Source organism: Lepidochelys olivacea (genome assembly GCF_965140295.1).
Source record: "Lepidochelys olivacea isolate rLepOli2 genome assembly, chromosome: 10".
Classification (NCBI taxonomy): domain Eukaryota; kingdom Metazoa; phylum Chordata; order Testudines; family Cheloniidae; genus Lepidochelys; species Lepidochelys olivacea.
This window is the reverse complement of record NC_140420.1, coordinates 8,749,246-8,770,961: the sequence shown is the minus strand read 5'-3', so window position 1 is coordinate 8,770,961 and position 21,716 is coordinate 8,749,246. Positions and strand designations below refer to the sequence as shown.

General features: G+C 46.8%; 1 protein-coding gene across 2 annotated transcripts in view; it reads left to right on the top strand.

Annotated features, from left to right (window-relative positions):
- The first annotated feature begins 9,533 nt into the window (after nucleotides 1-9,533).
- Nucleotides 9,534-21,716, top strand: part of NATD1 (N-acetyltransferase domain containing 1) — a 36,140-nt gene continuing 23,957 nt past the window's right edge. Inside the window, exons 1-2 of one of the 2 annotated variants that reach the window (XM_084640665.1) lie at nucleotides 9,534-9,614; nucleotides 9,974-10,235. In XM_084640665.1, coding sequence (XP_084496791.1) covers nucleotides 10,139-10,235 — 97 coding nt within the window. In that variant the 5' untranslated portion in view covers nucleotides 9,534-9,614; nucleotides 9,974-10,138. Of the gene's footprint in view, nucleotides 9,615-9,968; nucleotides 10,236-21,716 lie in introns of those variants that run through there. The other variant, XM_084640664.1, reaches the window with a different exon arrangement.

Genomic DNA, 21,716 nt, shown 5'->3' with positions numbered 1-21,716 from the left:
CCACGTTCCATTCAAAACGTGGCCACGGACAAGGCAACACACCGCCGGCCGGCCCGGCCGGTTATCACACAACGGTGCCACCTGGCAGCTAAATGTGACTGCACCAGGTCTATAACGTGCCGGGCACCTCCCGTCCCCAACGCAGCGACATCTCGGCAAAACGCTGCCACCGAGCATCAAAAACGTGGCCGGAAACGAGGCAAAACATGGCTGAATCTTGTGAAAACGCGGGCACCGTGCAGCAAAACATCACGTTGCAACAAAGCATCCCTGCGTTTCGTCATCAGAGTGTCATCGTACTGCTTTCAAAATGTTGCCCCGTTGCATCAAGCTGAATCACATGGCAGTGAGATGTCATCAAATTCCATGGACCTGTCATTGCTACACCACAAATCATCACAACACAGTGACACTCCACAAACAGCCTCCGAAATATGCAGGACAGCAGATTTCAGGGAAGATGCCAGTTTATGCTTTCAGGCCGATACTTTTACCTCAAGGAACATTGCTGGAAGAAGATGAGTTACCAGCCACAGGAAGTCTGGTGTTTTTCACTCCCGTTGCGGCTTTCCCTCCCTGGTGAATCCCAATCCCACAGCCTCCCTCTCTGCTCTAAATCCCACCCCTCGCCATCACTCCTTATGCTGCTGCCTTCCCTGCCCCGTCAATCCCATCATCTCCTTCCTTTCCACAGCCTGAAAGAGTCTCTAGGGTACCATGTGCCTCTCCTTCCTCATGTATCTCACTCTGCCACCCTTCTCCAGAACCTGCAATTCCCTAATGGTTCGTAGTCCCTCCACACACTGCTGCCTTCTCTCATCCAGCTCTTACTGTCTCCTTCTCAAGATTCTGGCATCATGTATGGATTCAGCAATCATCCCCCATGCGTATCTATGTTGTGTTTACGCTTTTAAGATATGCACATTGAAAGGAGCAGCAGGTTGTCCATAACTCCCCATCCTCTGCTTCACCACACTGTCACCCCAGGTACCAGGAAGAACCCCCTGGCTTGCTCCCAGGACCTCCTCAGAATCGAGTTGATGGGAAGGCTGTTTGTAAGACTTGTTCTGGGAATACTGACATTTCAATTGTGCTGATTGTGCCACCTAGTGGGAGGAATATTAAGCCGATCACAGTTAGGCCAAGAAATGGATCTGATTTGACAGGTATCCCATGCTAAATGACATATCTTAAGGGTCGCTGAATGGCTCAGAGATTGATAATGAGATACAAAGTCTCCTACCTCTAGGTCACTGGTTCAAATCCAGCATGGGAGTAACCAAGCATTGTCACTGTCTGATAATAGACTGAGGCCACCCTCAGGCCAGTTGCCAGTAGATAAGTGTCTACCTGGTAAAAATCACTGCATCAGTTGGCCCCCTTGTGGGCACTGGCAGACTCAGCAGAGAGGCCAGAAACTAATGAGACTCTAGAGAACCTCTCTTTTAGCTCTAAAGCTGGCCCTTCCAGGTTTCTTTAGCACAAATGTTGGCTTTGCATTTTAATGGCCATAGTTCATTGACCATAGTGAGGAAGGGCTTGCAGCAGCTCTGCTCCAACAGGAGCTGAATGCCAGCATTTCTTCCAAGGGAAAATGAAAGATAGAAATCAGACACTTCCCCGTGCTGTGCTCCTTCTTGCTCCTTCGTCATCCCTGCCATTGTTCTTGGCTCAAACAAGCCCTCAGGAGCTCCTCTGCTTTGACATCACCCTCTGGCATGCTGCTGTTTCCTATCTCTGTCCTGGTCTGCAGCATTAATTAAATGAGTGCCTCTTTTTTCCCATCTCCCCCTTTGCTTTGCTCTCTGGCTCAGCCCTGTGTGGTGGGTTTTATGTTATGGACAAATATCAAGTAAGTGCTATGGTCAAAACTTTCATGTTTAAGGAGCCCAACTTAAGACATCTGTCATAAAAATAAAGGGAAGGGTAACCACCTTTCTGTACACAGTGCTATAAAATACCTCCTGGCCAGAGGCAACATCCTGTTACCTGGAAAGGGTTAAGTAGCTCAGCTAACCTCGCTGGCACCTGACACAAAGGACCAATAAGGGGACAAGATACTTTCAAATCTGGGGGGGAGAAAGGCTTTTGTTTGTGTTCTTTGTTTACATTTTTGTTCTCTCTTGGGCCTGAGAGAGGCCAGACAGAGATCCATCTTCTCCAACCCATCCTAATCCAAGTCTCCAATATTGCAACCAGTATAAGTAAGCCAGGCAAGGCGGATTAGTTTATCTTTTGTTTTATGTGAATTTTCCCTGTGTTAAGAGGGAGGTTTATTCCTGTTTTCTGTAACTTTAAGATTTTGCCCAGAGGGGGATCCTCTGTGTTTTGAATCTGAATACCCTGTAAAGTATTTTCCATTCTGATTTTACAGAGGTGATTCTTTTACCTTTTCTTTAATTAAAATTCTTCTTTTAAGAACCAGATTGATTTTTCATTGTTCTTAAGATCCAGGGGTTTGGGTCTGTGTTCACCTGTACCAATTGGTGAGGATTTTTATCAAGCCTTCCCCAGGAAAGGGGGGATATTTTGCGGGAAGACGTCTCCAAGTGGTCTCTTTCCCTGTTCTTTGTTTAAAACGCTTGGTGGTGGCAGCGTACGGTTCAAGGCCAAAGCAAAGTTTGTACCTTGGGGAAGTTTTTAACCTAAGCTAGTAAGAATAAACTTAGGGGGTCTTTCATGCGGGTCCCCACATCTGTACCCTAGAGTTCAGAATGGGGAAGGAACCCTGACAGCATCTCATGTCTGCTTTTCAGAGCTGCTAAGCACCTATAGCTCCAAATCAAGAGAGTGGGAGTTTCGGATGCACAGCCATTCTGGCAATCAGTCCCCAAGTACCTCAGGCAGGGCACCCAAGAATGGAAGTACAGTCTCATGATTAGTGGCCACTTTAGAAACTGGATCTGTAGGCTTCAGCCACCAAACTCATTTTTTATGTGAGCCACAGAGGACTCAAATCCATTAGGAATCCAGTGGCGAAAAGTTAGTGATTTAGCCAACCAGCCAACCAACCTTCTTCTCTGCCCTGAGCTTTAATCAACTGTACCTTCCCTCCACATATTTTAATGGCAACATAGGCTAAGAAACTCTGCCTTAAAGGACAAGCTGAGTAAGCTGCCTGAGTAACATACGCACAGACAGATCACCCACATAAGGATTTTTATATTCTCCACCCACCTTCATTCCACAAATTCTTTTATTGTCCTGGTCTCTATGAAGAATGCACGCAGGGTGGGAGGGGACAGTCCTGCTGAGTGCATCTCTACCAAGGGAAAGCCAATGGGAAGAGAGGTCTAAGGTGTCACAAAGGCTTCACTAAACCTTATGTTCAGAGGAGACTGCCACATCCTGGGAATTGGCAGCCATATAATGCTGAATGTCCTCAATAGCCAGGCCTATGAGAAGGGTATTCAGCACATGAATAATCAGCGTCATAACGCTTAGCGCTTACAGGGGATCTAATGGCTGGAAGCTGAAGGTAGCCAAGTTCAGACTAGAAATAAGGCACCATTTTTTAACAGTGAGGGTAATTAACCATTGGAACAACTTACCAAGCACTTTACATTTACAATGAGTTTACCATTGTCAGCTGACATTCTAAAATAGACTGTTTGGTTTTTAGGACCAACTTTGTCCTGATCCCCTGTCCCAATCCCCTGTCCCCTCACTCGGCTCTGAAACCCCAGAATGCACTATGGTTTTCACAATAGCTAAGTTAAGTCCAGTGGAGCACAGGGATGTCCTGAAGTAGGTAGGAGTGTAATTTGCTGTCTGAAATGAAATCAGTTACTTTTTATGCTGTGGTCCTGTTTTGGCCTGAGTGGCTAGTTTGGGCCCCTGGGAGCAGAAATTGTGGTAGTCAGGTATTTCTTTGATGCAGTTTTATTCATTGACAATGAATGTACACACAAGGAAGCAAATAGCAGAAAACAGTTTCTTTTGCTCACAACAGCAAGAAAACTCTTTTCAGCCTGCATCCTGAACCAAAAACCTCCCCCCAGGTTTCTTTCAGGGTCAGACACTGCATTTTCAGCTGCTCCTTCTGGCTGGCTGTGTTGGTTTCTGGTCCACGGTGTTCCACCTTCACACACACACACACACAACACACAGAGCTGTACCTAAAACAATACTCAACAAACATTCCTGGGTGTGTTCACATATTTCCTTTCACTTAGATGGGGCTTATCCTTACAATTATGTTAACTGAAGAGTGTATTCAAGCTCATCAGTCTCAGTGAGGAACCCATAACAAAGTTAGTGCAGGGGTTCTCAAACTGGGGGTCAGGACCCCGCAGGGGTTCGTGAGGTTATTACATGGGGGTCGCAAGCTATCAGCCTCCATCCCAAATCCAGCATTTATAATGGTGTTAAATATATAAAAAAAGTGTTTTTAATTTATAAGGGGGGGTCACACTCAGAGCTTGCTATTTGAAAGGGGTCACCAGTACGAAAGTTTGAGAACCACTGAGTTAGTGTGACCACCTTTTCAAAAGGCAAAAGAGGGACACATGTAGGAACCCCACCCCCTCCATGACCCCGCCTCCTGTTCCTCCTATTCCCCCTGAGGCCCCACTCCCTGCTCCTTTTCTTCCTTTCAAGGTCCCACCCTATAGCCAGGCCAGAAGCCATAGCCAGGCCATGGTAAGAACCACCCAGGGAGCCTGGGCCACTGTGGGGAGCCTCAGACCCTCCACCTGCTCTGGACAGGGGGCCGGGGTGTCTGAGAATAGCTCTCGGCCTGTGTGCCCGCCCCCCTGAGACACACCATCCAGGGCAGCTGTTACTACTGCCCCACTCTGGTTTCTGGCCTGGCCAGGAGGCGGGGCCTCAGGGGAGAGGCGGGACAGGGGGTGGGGCTTTATGGTGAGGCGGGGCTAAGGCCTACCTCAGCCCCCTGCTACCACCACCACCAGGAAGAAGCTGGCAACACCCCTGAGCCTCAGTCAGATGCAGAGCAAATGCTATCCCGGAGTCATTCAGCCTAGGACTGGGACTTGAACTCTGCATTTCTGGACTGTCCTGCCTAATTTGGGATGGGTGGTAACCCTACACCCAGCTCATAACGGTACAGTTTAATACAGCTAAATTCAGGGGCATAACTGTTGGAACAAAGAATCGTGGTCAAAGTTATGGGATGGGGGTCTGCATTCTGGGAAATAGTGACTCTGGAAAAGGAGGCAGGCTGGAAATCATCTAAACATAGATTATAAAGACAGAGGGGACCATTGAAAACATCTAGTCTGCCTGCCTGTGTAACACAAGTCATGGGTTTTTCCTGAATTTCTGGTTGAACTAAAGTGTATCTTTTAGGAAAACATCCAATCCTGATTTTAAAATTTCCAGTGATGGAGACTGCATCACTGCCCTTGGTAAATTGTTCCAGTGATGAATTACTCTCACTGTTAAAAAATTGCATCTTATTTCTAGTCTGAATTTATCCAGCTTCAACTTCCAGTCATTGGATCTTGTTACACCTTTGTTTGCTAGATTGAAAAGCTCTCTGTTACCGAATTTCTGAGTTCTCAACATGCTGTTGTGGCCAAGAGGGCTCACGCAATCTTTGGATGTATAAACAGGGGCATTCTGAATAGGAGCAGGGAGGTGATATGGCCTCTGTATTTGGCATTAGTGAGATCAGCACTGGAATACTATGTCCAATTCTGGTGTCCACACTTGTAAAAGGATTTTGAAAAATGGGAGATGGTTCAGAGTGCAACTACAAGCATGTTTAAAGGACGGGAAAACGTGATTTATAGTGAGACATTTAAGGAGCCGGATCTATTCAGCTTATCAAAAAGAAGGTTAAGAGGTGATTTGATGGCGGTCTACAAGTACCTACAGAGGGAGACAATATCTGGTACTAGAGGGGTCTTTAATCTAGCAGAGAAGACATAACAAGATCCAGTGGTTGGAAGCTGAAGCTAAAAATATTCAGATTGGAAATAAAACACATATTAATAGTGAGGGTGATTAACCCTGGGAACAACTTCCCAAGGAAGATGGTGGATTCTGCATCTTTAAAATCTTTAAATCAGGACTAGATATCTGCTCTTGTTCAACTACAAGTTATCAGGCTTAACACATGAACTACTAGATGCAGTTCTTTGGCTTGTGTCTGCAAGAGATCAACTAGTTGATCAAAATAATTTCTTCTGCTTTAAAAACATATGAGTCTATGAATCAGTAATAGAGTCTGAACTCGAGACTGGCAGCCACTCCACCTTCTCCTGTGATCCCAAATCTGAACAGGACGGGGCTTGATTGCGATTTGAATGGAAAAAAACCTCCTAAGTACGGCTGCTACTCTGAAACACTGCAGGAAGTGGTGCCGGTGACATAGTAGGTGCCACTTTTCCCTCTGCATCAATATTGAACCAGTAATTCTGCTCCTGGAGGTGCTGCTTTTCCAGTTAAAAGTAAATTCTGTGAGGTCTTGACCATTCGTGGTCTTAAGGAGCCTCTGGGGCTTTTTGCAAGTGCAGAGGTGTTAACCTTCATATCTTGGCAAATTCCATCACCAGTAATTATATTTAGTCTTTTTGAATTTCCCTTTCAGTTTAAATCAAATTAAGTGTTGTTCTTCGTTTCCTCTCTCAAACCACTGTGCAGCGTTACTCTGCATTGTTAATCATGTGCTGGTTTCCACACAAGCGGTGGTTTCCCTGAAAGGGCTGAATGAAACAATCCCTCTGTATTTCTCATCTAAGTCCCACATTGCTGTGTAGCTTAGTTAAACTGATGTTCCTAAAGTGCTGTGTGATCCTCAGATGAGAAAGGTGCTGCAGAAGTATCAATACAATATTTCATCATCAAAATTCGATATGGTAACATGTCATTGCTAGGTAGAGTATAAGAACATACAAAACATCCTCTAGTGTAATAAAGAGAAATATCCAGCAAGAATTTCATGGCCTGAATCCTGATGACACAGAATAACAGGCAGGCATTCTGGGATTGATGCTGGGGATCTTTGAAGTCAATGGCAGAACTCCCATTGTCTTCCCAGGATGAGATCCCATTTTGAGCACCTTTACCTTCTCTGTGGCCTGTGACTCCTTCTGTCTGTCTGAGCTGATTGTCATAGGCTGCAGCTATTGCTTTGCTGAATAAGTGTATCTGGAAGGTCAGAGGTAGCTCTAATGGCTGGCCTGAGGCAGAGGCAACCAGGCAGAGATACAGACAAAATTCCCAACAGAGCTCAAATGTTCTTGTCATTCTCCATATGGGGATGGATTTTTAACATTCCTAAAAGGCCACCACACATTTCTAAAGTTTTATTACATGCTGTGGATCACTGTGTAGATTTGCAGGCTCTGGGATGGAGAGATCAGTGTGTGATTAGGTGGTGGATCATCCAGCTAAACACTCCATGATCTCAGACAGTGACATGCAACAGTCTTGCCTCTCAGTGACTGGAAACCTGATAGAAGATATCAACTACCAAAAGCATTTGGGAATTCTCCCTAGTTCAGCTGGCAGAGATGCTGCTTTGGCATTTGAGTACCTGTTCTGAAATCCTAGCAAGGGTATAATCCTCATGCAACATGAAGATAAATCCATAGCATCTAATATTGCAACATATTTTCAGGGGGCTGCTGAAAGAACCCAGGTGTGTGGAACTTGCTTTTGTCCACATTAAATCAAATTCTCCCTTTCATTTAATTCACACGATTCTTGGTAAATCTTTCACAGGACCATCTGGAGCTACACAGATGACAGCACTGTCTATTAGTTATAGCAGTCAGCTACTAGTCAGGACTATTAAGCTTAGCTCTATTAAGGTACATATAAAGCATCCATTACTGTAGTGTCTGAACTCCTCATAATCTTTATTGCGTATATCTTCACAACACCTCTAAGGGAGGAAAGAGACACAGGGACTAAGTATCATACCTAAGGTGACACAAAAGGTCTGTGTCAGAGAAAGTAATTGAACACAGGTCTACCAAGCCTGAAGTTAACATGCAAACCACTGGACCATCCTGCCTCACTTATGTGGAGTGTGACCTTGGACAAAAAGTTGACAAAGTTAATTAATTGAAGTTTGTTAATCTCCTTGAGATCTTTGGTTTAAAGGCACTATAGATGGTCAAAGTATTACTAATTATTAAATATTATTATTCCCAGTTCCCTACCATTTGATACAGAATAACAATAATGTAGTCTTCTCCAATAATCTTTTAAACTGTATTTTATTAAGTTCGTCCAAAGCAGTTTCACTCAAATGTATCACACTCACTGGTAGAGATTAAAAATGGGAATGCCCATACATTCAGGATCAGATCTGTGGACATCTGGTCCAGTATTCAGTCTGATAGTGGCCAGCACTAAATGTGGGATAATCTGCCCCCCACATTAGGTCTCATCTTGATTTTTAACAGCTAAAGCTTGGACTAAGACCTGAAGTCTGAGGATAACTCTGGGTATTCTTGATATCCATATAAAAGTCAAGTTCCTGTTTGAATCTTGCTAAATTCTTGGCTTGCACAACTTCCTTGGCAATGAGTTCCACAGTCTAACTATGCATTGTGTGAAAACTATCAGAAAAATGTGTACTGGGAACTTGTATTAGTTCTCTACCTAGGTACTTACATAGCCCCCATCTGAGCATCTTAGATTAGATTTATGCAGCATCTAATGAAGTCTAATCTAGTGTCCAATGGAGACCAGGGCATAGAGGAGGAACATCTGGTTGAGATTCTCTCATGACTGGGATACTGTAATGAGGTCTGCACTGACAAATCCCTGCACCAACAGGGTGCTGCATGGACACAGAGGTTTCCAACATAGAGTTCACTGCAGGATCATGGCCTAAATAAAGGACCTGGATTGTCTGGTCTGCTAAATTCACTTTTCACTATGAACACAGCACAAAGTGGAGTGAAAGCAGCTGGAGAGAACCAGTGAAGAATTCCCCTCTTGCAGGGGAACTCACTGCTGGCAAAAAGTGGGGGAAGATGGTTCTGTTGCCTCTTGTGACAGCCTCCCCAGCATAGTAGGGAAGGGAAGGGTGGCAGCGGCTCTTGTTCCAGGGCCAGGGAGCAGCAACTGGCTGTAAGTGAGTGGAAAATCGGGCCCTTTATCCTTCAGATAGAGCATGATTTGAAACCACAGTACAAATCACTGACTGTACAGGTTAATTATTTTTTAATCTTTGTATCCTGTAAGGTGGCCAAGACAAAGAACATGTTTTCTTTTAATATTTGTGAGCCTGTTCAACTCTCTAGACATATTGCACAGGAACTTTGTCCTTGCAACATGTAACTTTGTTTCTCCCTCTGGTTTTGCAAAATAGCGTCACTTACCTTGTAAATTAAAGTGAGCCCTGTGGCATCACTCATCGTGATTTCCCGACCCCCAGAGGAAAATGAGTTCCTCGGAAACAGGTGTATTCCCTCAACTGCTTTCAAACGGGTGTTAAACCAGAAAAAGGCACTTTCATTCCCTAATAAGAATGTCCACACGGGGCTTTACCCGGATGTAACTAGAGAGGTGTAACTGTAGTGACATAGCTGTGCCGGAACATTTCCCCGTGTAGGTGAGCCCACAGAAAGAATGGAAATGATTTCGAATTTCCTTTGGGTGACACAGAGCAGGGAAGCCTGTGACGCCAGGTGAGTTCAGCTGCCCCCTAAGGACAATCAGCAGGCTCTGTAATAATTTCGGAGGAGGAAATGAATCACTTGGGAGAAATGAATCATAAAACTACCCCCTTGCTTAAGACAGCATGATTCTTTTCCCTTCAGCAGAGAAGTTCACTTCTCTATATATGGGGGAGGCGCGGAAGGTGCGGGAATGGGGGGTGGGTTTCAAGGTGCAGTGTTCCTTTAAGAGTCGAATGGAATGTATCAAAACAAAAAGGCTGCTCGGGCATTGGCTGGGAGGTCAGCACGTGAGTTCACAGCTGATTTCCTGGCTTTTTTTTTTTTTTTTTTTTTTTTTTTTTTTTGGTGTGTGTGTTGCCGTGTGTCAGTTTCAGCAGGCGCTCACCATGTCTCTCCCCGCCGGTCCTCGTCCTGTCCCTTCCCCCTGCTGACCAGGGAGAGAAGGAGTGAGTCCAGCCCTAGAAGAACGAACGACATCTCTCTGCCCCCGTTAAAAAAAAAAAAACCACCACCATCACCACCCACCCAGCAGCATGGCACATGCCGCTCAGCTCAATATCCTGGAGCAGAACTGCCCCATCCAGGTGGAGCACGATCGCAAGAGGAGACAATTCACAGTGCGGCTGAATGGTAAGGTTCCGGCTGACCCTGGGATCTCACTTTTCTTTCTTCCCTTTCTCTCGCTGTCCTCCACCCTCACCCCCCCCCCCCCCACCGGTTTTCTATCTTTTGTTTGCAAGTAAAGCAAAGAGGCTGGTAACGAGAAGAGTGCCCTCTAGCTAAATCAGGGACTGGCTTTCCTCTCACAGCTAGGGAATTCTCTCTCCTTCTTCCTTTTCCTAAATTATTTTACAGCAACATCGAGGGTGGTTATGCAACAGATTAGTTTTGGTGTCAACAAAGAGCCACTGAATAGCAAAGAGCGATAGAGGAGGTAAAGGAACATGCCTCAATCTATTCCCCTGTAAGCTCTTCTCTCAGTAACCTTCCATTCCTCTAGCCTGTCTTTGTTACTTTCTGGTAAACTGCTGCTGTATCTGTTCCCCCTCAGGTTAGTAGAGGAACACCTGTCCCTTAAGATGTATTTATAAACATTTTTAGCTGTGCACAGCTGGTTACCTTGTCTGGCCTGAACAAGAGCTCTGTGAATCTCCAAAGCTTGTCTCTTTCCCCGACAGAAGTTGGTCCAATAAAAGATATTCTCTCACCACTTTGTCTCTATTTATAAACAGACCACTAAGGTTGATACTACCCACTTCTTCCCTTTTCTGTTAACTGCCTCGATTGCCAAGCCCTCCCTATATACTGACTAATCACAGTTTAAAAAAAAATGTAAACTCCCCTCACTGACATATCTAACTAGCCCTGGATCATGTGCTCAAAACTAACAGGAGCAGATAGCAGGTTGTTGGTTAAATTCCTTTTGTTTTTTAGACTGGTGATGGGAAGGCACAGAGTGGAAATAACGGACTTTCTGTAAATTACTCTGAGATGTGAAAGATTATCCACAGCTTTTTGTTTTCAGGACAGGGGAGATAATTTTGATAGGTGCTTACAAAACAACATTTTAAAGCTGGATGGGAACTTCTTGGAGTGTGACTTCTCTGGCTTTGGTGTGCTCTCAGTGAATTGCACATAATGAAAGTGGTAAGAAGCCAGGTTGCAGATTTAAAAAAAGAAGTAATTTCTACCTTGGAGTGTAGAGTTGTAGGGGGAGGAAGAAAACTGTTAGGCCTTAATTCTGTAAACACTTATGCATATACTTAACTTGGCTGCTGTGAGCAGTTTCATTGATTGAGCGGGACTACTTGTGGTAGTCAAGTTAAGCACATGTGTAAGTATTTGCAGGATTAGGACCTCAAAGGCTACAAGCTGGCCTATAACATTCAGATAATAGAAATTAAAGCTTGATGTAGCTAAATAAATTTGAAGTCCTCTCCAAGACCCCAATCCTAAAAGTGCAGAGAGCTCTTGGCACGAGGCCAGGGGAGGGGCTGTATCTGATCTGTTTTAGGCCCAATCTGTGACCACTTAGCACAGGAGAAATCCTACTGAAATCAGTAGAACTACTTATGGGCATGTTTGCAAGATCAGAGCCTGTTATAGTTAGTAATGCCACAACAATCTGGTTCTAATGTGGACCCTAGTAGCTATCCCTCTTGCTGCATTTGATTAGCTGTAAGAATGAGAAATAGGCACCCAACAATATCTCCTGTTGTCAGGCAAAGATTTTCTCAGCCTGTTTTAATGGTTAGTTCCAAATGTACAAAGATCCCAAAGGCTGTTTTGTTTTTTGTTTTGTTTAGTTGAGCAAAATAGCCTGTCTTCTGGCTCTACAGAAATTGCAGGGTAGATTGCTTAAAAATGTCAATGGATAGTTCAGAAATTATATGTGCAGTAGGAGGCATTCTCAATAAAATAACAAGAATAGTCCTACATTTTATTCTAGTTTGTCTGTCTGTCTGTTTGTTTGTTTTTTAAACCACTAATTACAAGTGCAGTCTTCAGGCTCAGCAATGGGTGAGCAGGACCGGACACTAAAGGTTGCAAGCTGAGTATGGGGAGATAGAGAAACTGATTAAGCCAAGCGGTCTCTTGGAATTGCAAGAGATCAAAATAAATCCATTGTGATGGGTTCCCACTTGAAACCTGTATGCAGAGTCATAAATTGGTGCCATTGTTTAAAACTTGTTTGCACATGCAAAAAGTGAGGGGAAGGCTATGGGCAGCAGATTATTAGGGATTTAATTTCTCATCAGAGTACTCCAGATTAAAATCTCTGGCAGTCAGGTTGTTGGCAAGTGATCCTCAGCAGCTGGAAGGGGGGCTGGTGGAGAATACACTTCAAACAAACAGAAAACCACCTATTCAAAAATGTAATGTGGATAAGCTAATTTCAGCCTGACACAAAATGAGTCACTTCAGTAAGGGACTGATTTAACTCCTGTGAGGTCAATGAGAATCATTTCAGTGGGAGATGGATTGGGCTCCAATGGTCAGATTTTCAAGAGGTGGGTGTGCTGGCTGTCAGTGCCTCAGTGGTTGCTGCTGAGTATGGGGCATGTGAGAATCTGGCTTGGATTCTTTTGAAAACTTGGTCCTCCATGATTCCAAATGCAACATCTCAGCAATGGTATGGTGAGCTACTCCTATCACTGTTAAGTACTTCTATGCCACCATTCATCTGCACAGTTTAAAACACTGCATAGAAATTTAGTAGTATTGTATCCATTCTGTAGATGGGGAAATGGAAGTACAGAGAAATTAGGTGACTCATATAATGAATCAGTGGCTGAGGTGGGAATAAAACCACAAACTTGTCCTAACCATTCAAATATGCTCCATGTTTATTGCTCCAATGTCAATCAATCTATTTTTATTTTCACATCATTATTAGCCATTGGTTTATAAAATCAAAACCTAGAATGCAGTCACAAGATAAATGTCTCTTATTAGGAGAATGTGGCTTGGTGCTTGTTTCCAATAAATCCCTAGCAGTGAGAGACCTTCCATCTGTCCCATTTCTGTTGTGCTTAATCTCAGTGGCACTTTAATGCCCTTGTTTGAATTCTCCCTAACACAGTAAAACCTGCAAAAATAGGTGGAGTTCCTGTGAGTTCGAAGGGGTACCCAGATCACAATGCTCTTGTCATATGCAACATGAGGCAGGCATACCAACAATTCCCTGATCCCCTCACATACCATCTACGGACTTCAGGAGCCATTGCTAGTTCAAAAACACCTAATGGTACTGCTGTGCCTGAAACACAGAAGTAACTGTATATAGGTTAAGAATAGGTTTCAGAGTAACAGCCGTGTTAGTCTGTATTCGCAAAAAGAAAAGGAGTACTTGTGGCACCTTAGAGACTAACCAATTTATTTGAGCATGAGCTTTCGTGAGCTACAGCTCACTTCATCGGATGCATGTTAAGAATGTGTCAGTATCTAAAGCTGTTCATGGTTCATCATTGTTTCCGTCTGCTCCCTGTGCCTAAGCTGATGAAATTCTCTTCTCTCACGTGAGGCATATTAATCATCTTACGGGGAACTCTTAGCTTCACCCCATTTCTCCCCAAAAAATTCTTTGCCATATATGGCTTATAAAATTCTGAATAAAAGCAGCTGCTTCATTTTAATGCATTCCCATTCCTTCTTTGCCTCCCAAATGCTGAAGGGACCTAAAAGTGAATTTGGCTATAAACAGACTTCACTGAGTTTCATTGAGCTAACTGGATTTTTAATCAGCTAAGGTTGTGTTAGAAACCCAGGCGAAGAAAACTGTTCACAGTATGACGTTCTTTTTAAGCTGACCGAGCTCCTGTAACATACCACAGCTGTCCTCTCCAACTACTTAATCTTGAGGTAAATTCTCAACAGGAAACTGTTTTAAAAAAAAAAAAAAAAAAAATGAGCCCCTCTGTTTTCTAAGTAAGTCCCTTTCAGTGGCAGTTGCATTGTCTCTGCTTAACACTGTATGCCGTGGTCTGTTTCTTCCTGTAGTAACATGCCAGTTGCTTAGTGTCATTGCTAAGAAATCTGGTCTTGCTCTTGGTAGGGTGCTCCCTGGATCAGACAGATGCAGTAGCTTCTTAGAGCAACTTGTTCCTCTTAATTCTGCCTTTCTCTTCTGCAGTAACTTCCTCTAACAGCTTTAATGATCCTCTTTGAACTCCCCAGCCATCAAAGTTTAGGAATAGTGTCCTCTCTGAGCTGAGAGCTGGGGAATGATCTAGTGAGGAGAAAATAAAACCATTCCCTGGGAGTGGCTTCTACCTATTTTTAAGGAACTGTGCCAGTTTACCAAAGTAGGAGTCAGATTCACAAAGTCTGGGAGTGTTACTCTGGATTTACACCAGTGTAACTGAGATAAAAATTTGGCCCAAAGGCAGCAGCTCACGTCAGCCCTCCCCTTCATTACATTGGGTGCACAGAATGCTCTGTTGTGGACTGGACCATGCAGAAGCAAATGGGAGGCAAGCAGCAGAGAACACCTGCCTTCAGTCTCATCTGTCTAGTATCTGGACATCTCCCACATCTTTAACGTATCCCCTAGCACCCCTGGGAGGGAAGGAAGTATTAGTGTTCTCATTGCACAGACAGGGAACTTACACAGTGAGGCTAAATGACTTGCCTGAGATCACGCAAGAAGCCTGTAGCAGAGCAGGGAAATGACCCCTGGTCTTCTGAGTCCCAGGCTAGCACCCTACCCATTGGACCATCCTTCGTTCGTGGCCTCATGCTCCTCATGAAAGTCTCAAGCAGTAGTAGCGACTAACATCTTAAAGCCTGAGAGCTGTTTGAAAGTGGAGAGGGTGAGGAGCTGGTGAGACAGCTCTTTTGTTACACACAAAATCCATTTTGGCCGGCCGGCCATCTGTCAGCTCTGAGTAAATCCCAATTTCACGGACTGCCCAGAAACAGTGAAGTTAGCCCAGTATCGTGATTTCTTTTTCCTACAGCGTGAAGGCAGAAGTGGGAATGTCCACTTCCCCTTCCCTGCTGTTGAGAAAATCACAGCCCTGGGGTAATATGGCCGCTGGTGGCAGGGGAAGGGGACACTAACCACTTGGCACCAGCTGCTTCCTGTGTGGCTAGCCAGTAGGGAGAGGGGGCCGGCACTGACAAGGTGAGGCAATTCGGAGCCCCAGCCTGGCCCACCCCACAGCACCCGCTTGGCGCATGAGCGGGTGTGTGAAGGGGGCCCTCCCCGAGTGGGTGGATCAGGGTGTGTATGTGAAAGGGACCTTCCCCAGCAGGGTGTGGGGGGGTTGGATCCTGGTCTCGCCCGGATCCTTGTGCTCCAAGTGGCAGATGCTAATCTCAGCTCCTGCGATGTCTCCCCTAGGCCTGCTGGAGGCTGCTGCAGGGTGGTCTGGGGCTCCTAAATTCTGTGTGTTGTCGGTGCTGCCCCCCATCCCAGGCTGGCCAGACAGGAAGCAGCACCAGCAGCCTGGACTAGAGCTGGGCCATACGGACAGTGCCGTGTGTAAGACACCATCTACACATCATACCACATACGCTCTATCCCCTGGGCTGGGACTGGCCTGCCACCTATCCACCCCTCTCTGGGACAGAACCAACCCACTACCCCCAATTAGCAGCTGGGGCCTCAGCCAGGAGGAGGAAGCTGGGACGCCAGCTTCCATCTATCCACTGTTGGAAAAGTCAGAGCAGTTTGTGGGGAGGGGGGACTTGGTGGCTGTGCATCTCCCGTGAAATGCCAACACTTACCCATGGGGCTGCCCTGATGACTTTATTTTAATAACCCATGATTTACACAAGGCCTTATCTTTAAGGGAAGGCGGAGCTGGATGGGCTTGTGATCTTAAGACCCAGAACAGATGCCATGTGTTCTCCTCTTTGTGAGGAAAGGTTAGCTGCTAAGTGACCACATAATGTTTGACTCAATGAAACTCTTGTATAATAATAATAATAAAAAAAAAAGAGAGAGAGTCACGTGCTGAATGCACTTACAGCCTGATTTTAAGAGGGGCCGAGCACCCACGATGCAGTGAGGGCTGCAGCCGTTGAGCACCTCTGCACTCAGCTCGCTAGTGTGCTTAGCCTGTATTAGATCTACTGAAAACACAGAGCATTTCCTGACGGGCTGGGCTCGATTTGTTTCGTTTTGTAAGACTAGGAACTAAATTCAGAGGAGGTGTGTAAAGGAGCGTAATGGTGCAACCCCTGCAGTGTAGACAAAGCCTTAGATTCCAGTTCACTTGGTCAGACTCCCTTAGACCTACTCATACATCCGTGATTCACATGCCAAGGAGCCAGAAAAAGCCGGGGGTGGGAGGGCTGCTATGCACCTCATTACATCGTCCTCTTAGTTGCTTCACTCCTCTCTTCTGACCCCTCAGCTGCTTAGTTGCACTGACTCAGACTCCCTTATGTTCAGAGGGCCAAATTCAGAAGGTAATGTGCAAAGGAAAGGAGTGTCTGCAAGTTGCACACGATCATGTTTACTGCCTCGGGACCAGCCAGGGTGGGGGCGCCATTGAGTCGAGCGCTATACAAGCAGAGTAATGCCATCCCTGCCCCCGGAGAGTTTAGGGCTCGTCTACACTACCTGCTGGATCGGCGGGCAGCGATCGATCCAGTGGGGGAGTCGAATTATCGTGTCTAATACTCCCCTTACTCCAGGGAGAGAGACTGCAGGCAGTGGTGAGCTGGAGCCGGTTGTTAAATTTAGAAGCCCTTTTAGAACCGGTTGTTCCGCGAAGGACAACCGCTTCTGAAAGGGCTTCTAAATTTAACCGGTCAAAAGTGATGCCTTAGGCGCCGACTCCCTGGGTGCTCTGAGGCTGGAGCACCCAAGGGGAAAATTTGGTGGGTGCAGAGCACCCGCCGGCAGCTCCCCACCCCCGGCCCCAGCTCACCTCACCTCCGCTCCACCTCCGCCGCCGCCCCGCTCTGCTTCTCAGCCCCCCACCCTGGGCTTCCCAGGGAGGCGGAGCTGAGGTGAGCTCGGGCGGGGGGGGGGGGGCGGCATGAGGAGGACCGCCCGTGCCGCAGCAGGTAACCCGGGGTGGGGGGGGCGTAGGGGAACCGCTCCACGCCCCAGCTCACCTCCGCCACCCTCCGTCTGAGTGGGAAGCCACGGCCTGCTTCTCAGTCCTCCCCGGCTTCCCGCCGAACAGCTGATTCGCGGGAAGCCGGGCGGGGCGGGGTGCGCGGAGAAGCAGAGCGGGGCGTGTTCAGGGGAGGAGGTGGAGCAGAGGTGAGCTGGGACCAGCACCCAGGGAGTCGGCGCCTAAGGCGCCACTTTTGATGTGATCAGTGGGGGAGCGGCTGCTCCCCCCCAGCTATGCTCCCCCGCCCCTAGGAGCCAGAGGGACCTGCCGGATGCTTCCTGGGAGCTGCCCTAGGTAAGCACCGCCGGGATTCCCCACCTCGTCCCCCGGCAGGTGCCTCTGGCTCTTAGGGGTGGGGTGGGCACCCACTACGGTGGCCCACGAGACCCTCCTGCCCGGTTCTGGGGGCAGTCAGGGGACAGGGGAGGGGGGTGGATGGGGCAGGGGTCCTGGGGGTGGGGCGTCAAGGAACGCAGGGGGGTTGGATGGGGCAGGAGTCCTAGGGGGCGGGGGAGGGCAACGACCCCCTCATGGGGTGAGGAGGGAACCTGTTGTTAAGATTTTGGCAGCACATCACTGACTGCAGGCTTCTTCCTTGCTGCCACCTACACTATTGCTGGCCTCCAGGCTTTATAGAATCCCTTGCCTATTCCCTCACAGGTGAGCTTCTTTCTGATCAAAGCTCTCCACACTGCCTAAATCTTCCTTGTTTGCTGCATACTTGTGATTGGGCCTGCCTGGCTTAATTCCGCTCTCTCAGGGCTGATGTGGGGCGTACACCCCATCACATATAGCTGTCCTGGCAAAGTACCCATCGTGTAAGCATGGCCTTCGAGTCCCCTCTGAACTCCCCCGTGCATCTGCCACCATTTCAGGAGATGAAAATAAATGCTTGAATTGCCTTGGTAGCAAGCTTAGGCACCTTGTCCTGACCTCACTGGGTGATCATTACTTTTCCGCACTGTGGAGAGGGAGAGATTCCTGCTTTGGCATATCTGTGTAAGAGAGGATCAAAGTGGACCTTGCACAGATAGGGAAGTCAAGGATTCAACATCTCAGCTGGCCAAGGGGGAAACTTAACTGTGAGCTGGGATGGCACCAAATAGAATCATACTTCATTTTTCAGTCACATTTGTTTGCAGCACACTCAACCCAAGAGTTTGTAACTTATCCCCAGTCTCCTACAGTGCTAGCAGAGCCCATTCAGAGGCAGGAGAGGTATGTGAAAATGACATTGTGGTGACTCAGCAGAGTTAGTTAATTTAACCAAAGACTCAGGTTCCATTTTATTTCTTGGTGAAAGTTCAAGAGTTCTGATTCTAAGTTCTGATTCTATCTTATCTGAGTCATTCACCCCTATTGCACGGTGTAATTCTCTTAAACCAGTGCCCTGAAAGGAAAAGAGCTTTTGAAATCCTGGTGGGTGTCTTTACCTGTGAAATCATGATGGCTCTTTGTTTTCTGTGTTCTGAACCTGTCCGTTTCTTATCGCTCTACCCACATGTAGAATTCAGCAGCCGTTCCGTGTTCAGGTACAAACTGTTGCAGATGGCATAAACACACTGTGTTATCTCCGAGGGATCTTACTTGTGTTCTCTCTTGTGTGGGTATTCTCCGTGTACAATGGAGGTTATTCTGAATGGAAGGGTTGCCGTTTGTGTCTGGAGGGGAAAACCTCTCATTCAGAGAAATATATGCACGTAGTTCTTTTCTTTCTGGGGGTACCTGACAAACCAATAAACTCCCAGGGTACTTGCACGAGACAGCAATGCAAGAGGAAACTGTCCTGATGCAAAGACGAGATCTGCTAAATACGCTTTCTTCATACCGAAAGAACAGAGTTGATAAAAGAGCAGAACCTTTTGATCTGATAGCTAGTCAGTGAATGGCAGTTTGTCACATACCTGCTCATCAGATTTCTGAGATACATGTTCTCCCTCTCTTCTGCCCCGCCTCTTGTCCCTTCTGTAACGGTTTAGCTCATGGAAGAAGCTGATCTCTCAACTCACTAAGTGCCTGACCACAGCTTGTGGGGATGGCTGAGAAGATAACGTTGCTAGAATCTGGGTTTTGTGATGGGAAGCCAAAGCCCTTGACTGTCTTGTTTGGAAAGTGTTGGTTTACCTGGCTGTAACTGAATATTGCTGATGACTGATTGATTGCAAAGGTGAGGTGCTGCTCAGCTTGCCTGACTCGAGTTCAGGATTCATTAGCTCTGGAGATTGCTTCTCCCCCGTTGGATTCCACCCTCCCTCTGCACTGCAGCAAGGCCCGGAGCATGACGGAGTGGAGAAGGTGGCCCAGTCTCTTAGCTTTCCTCCATCCTGCAGGGACTGCTTTGACAGGGTGACTTCTTTTGGGACAAGGAGATGGTACTCCTGCATCTGTTCTGCAAGGCTCAATTGTAGGCTTTAGATCTGCTCCTAAGCACGATCCCTGCTCCAGGATGTCACCAACTCCTCTCCGCGGAACTATGAAGCTATTCAGAGCTCACTTATGTGATGCAGCCTGAATCTCAGTTGCGCATTTTGACCTGGCCTGCACTAGGTGTTTCCCTCATTAGTTACCAGGTGTTAGCTAACCTGGTGAGAACACACCTCTTTTCCTAGAGATTGTGCCCCTGTGCTCTTAGTTTGTCTTGAAATGAGACATGATGAAGGATCCCCATAGTGGGGGAATTGCCTCCTCACCCCGTCAGCTAGCTGTTTGTTTGTGCCCTGATGCAAGAGGGTTTATATCCCTGACATGGTCATCCTGCCTAACGTACCTGCCGACGTTGCACCTCTTCCTGCCCACTCTGCTTGGTTAATTTCCAATTTATCATCTCTGCCGTAGGCTAGTTTCTGGAACCATTCAAAACTGGCTGGAATGTGTGCTTGGGAAACTTGCCTGATAAGTTTCACTGGAGAGTTTAAAGGTCTTGGTCTTAGACAAAAAATTCCTGCCAGTGCCAGGAATGCACTGATTCAACATTAATGTTAACGCAGCATTAGCACCGGTGGGAATCCTTTGTAAATTGCCCCTGATAGACTGTGCCTCTGTCAAGCAATAGCAACAGGGAGGGACCAGATGCTGAGGCTATGTCTTACATGTAAAACGTAGAGATACTTCATTACCCATGGCAAACTCAGTCAACCAGCACGTCCGCATCCTAAAAAGCCCACTAGGGCTACTCCCGTTTCTGCCACAACTTCCAAAGCTGATCTCTGGGCAGTTAATTGAATGGCTACACCCCTCATTCCCAAAGTCAGTGGGTTTCAATCCATTCAGTTTCTCATAGGAAAAGCTTTACAACATGGCAATGAAAAGCCATCAGTCTCTTACTCAGCCAGGGTCACTGCTGCAGGGGAATCCTGGACTGTGAATTGCAGGAGTCTGACTGGAGGTGAGAGGGCTCTGGGAAGCTTTTGGCCATATAACTTCATCTTTTTGGGATGTGGCTGTTTGGGCTGGATGGGGAGGGAAATTTGGAGCCCTGGGAGATGGAAAACAAGAAAGAATCAAGAAAGAGAATCCAGACTCTGGCTAGAAATGTCTGTGCTTTGCCCCATTAGCTCGGAAAGGGCCCTGGATGGGAGTAGCACATGCTGGTGGTTGTCTTTATAGACTGTTTGTATCTTCCATACTGTCCCAAAGGGGTGAGTTAGGTAGTGGGCACCCAGTGACCCTGTAAGCTAATGCAAAAGCTATTAAGGCAGTTGTTCTCAAGTTGTTCTTGCAGCCCATCTTGCTATGAATTGATGCATCTTTCCTGTGCCCCTCAACTGCCCTGCCCTGTACAGTCACCCTTCCCTCTCCTCATTGCACACACAACAGAGCAAGGGAGGCGGAATGTTTCTCTCTTCTGTTCGCAAGTGTTTAGATCTCTTCCTCCTTTTGCTCCTCCCACCTGCTCAGGACAGAGGCCGGGGATGCCCATTTTTGGGCCCCATCAGGCTGGGGCTGCACGTGCTGTCCTGGCTCAGCTGAGTGCCATGGGAGCAGAGGAGAAGGCTGGGGCAGCAGGAGACTGCAGACCTGTATATATGAGCCGCTCCCAAGGCTTGCTGGGTTAGGAGCCACCACTGGGTGAGGGAGAGAAGAGGCGAGCAGCTTTGCAGGACGCATTTAGTGGGGGTGGCATGGATCAGACCTGTTTTTACCATTCATTTGCTAGTCCTTTTTGTAACAAGCCGAATTCAAAAGTCTGACTCGCTGGATTTTTACTCTAAATTCTCAAGCACCATTTTTCTTCCTTTGCCAATCTGTAGATTTCAGTTATCATCGCTGAAAATATTTGATGGTCAGTTTGTGTGCGTACGGTGAAATCGACCTTTACCGATGGTTTGACCTTTACCGGACCTTTACCTTCCCAAACCTACCTAGGGGGTTAAGGGGATGTTCCCGGTAACCTTTAAATCTAACATTTCATCTCTGGTCTTCCTCCTAAATTAGCTCCTCTCCCAGGTCCGGTTCTCTGCAGGAACGCGCACTGTAGGATATTATTATAGACATTGTAGGATATATAGCACTGTGGTAGCTACTTGATAGTGCG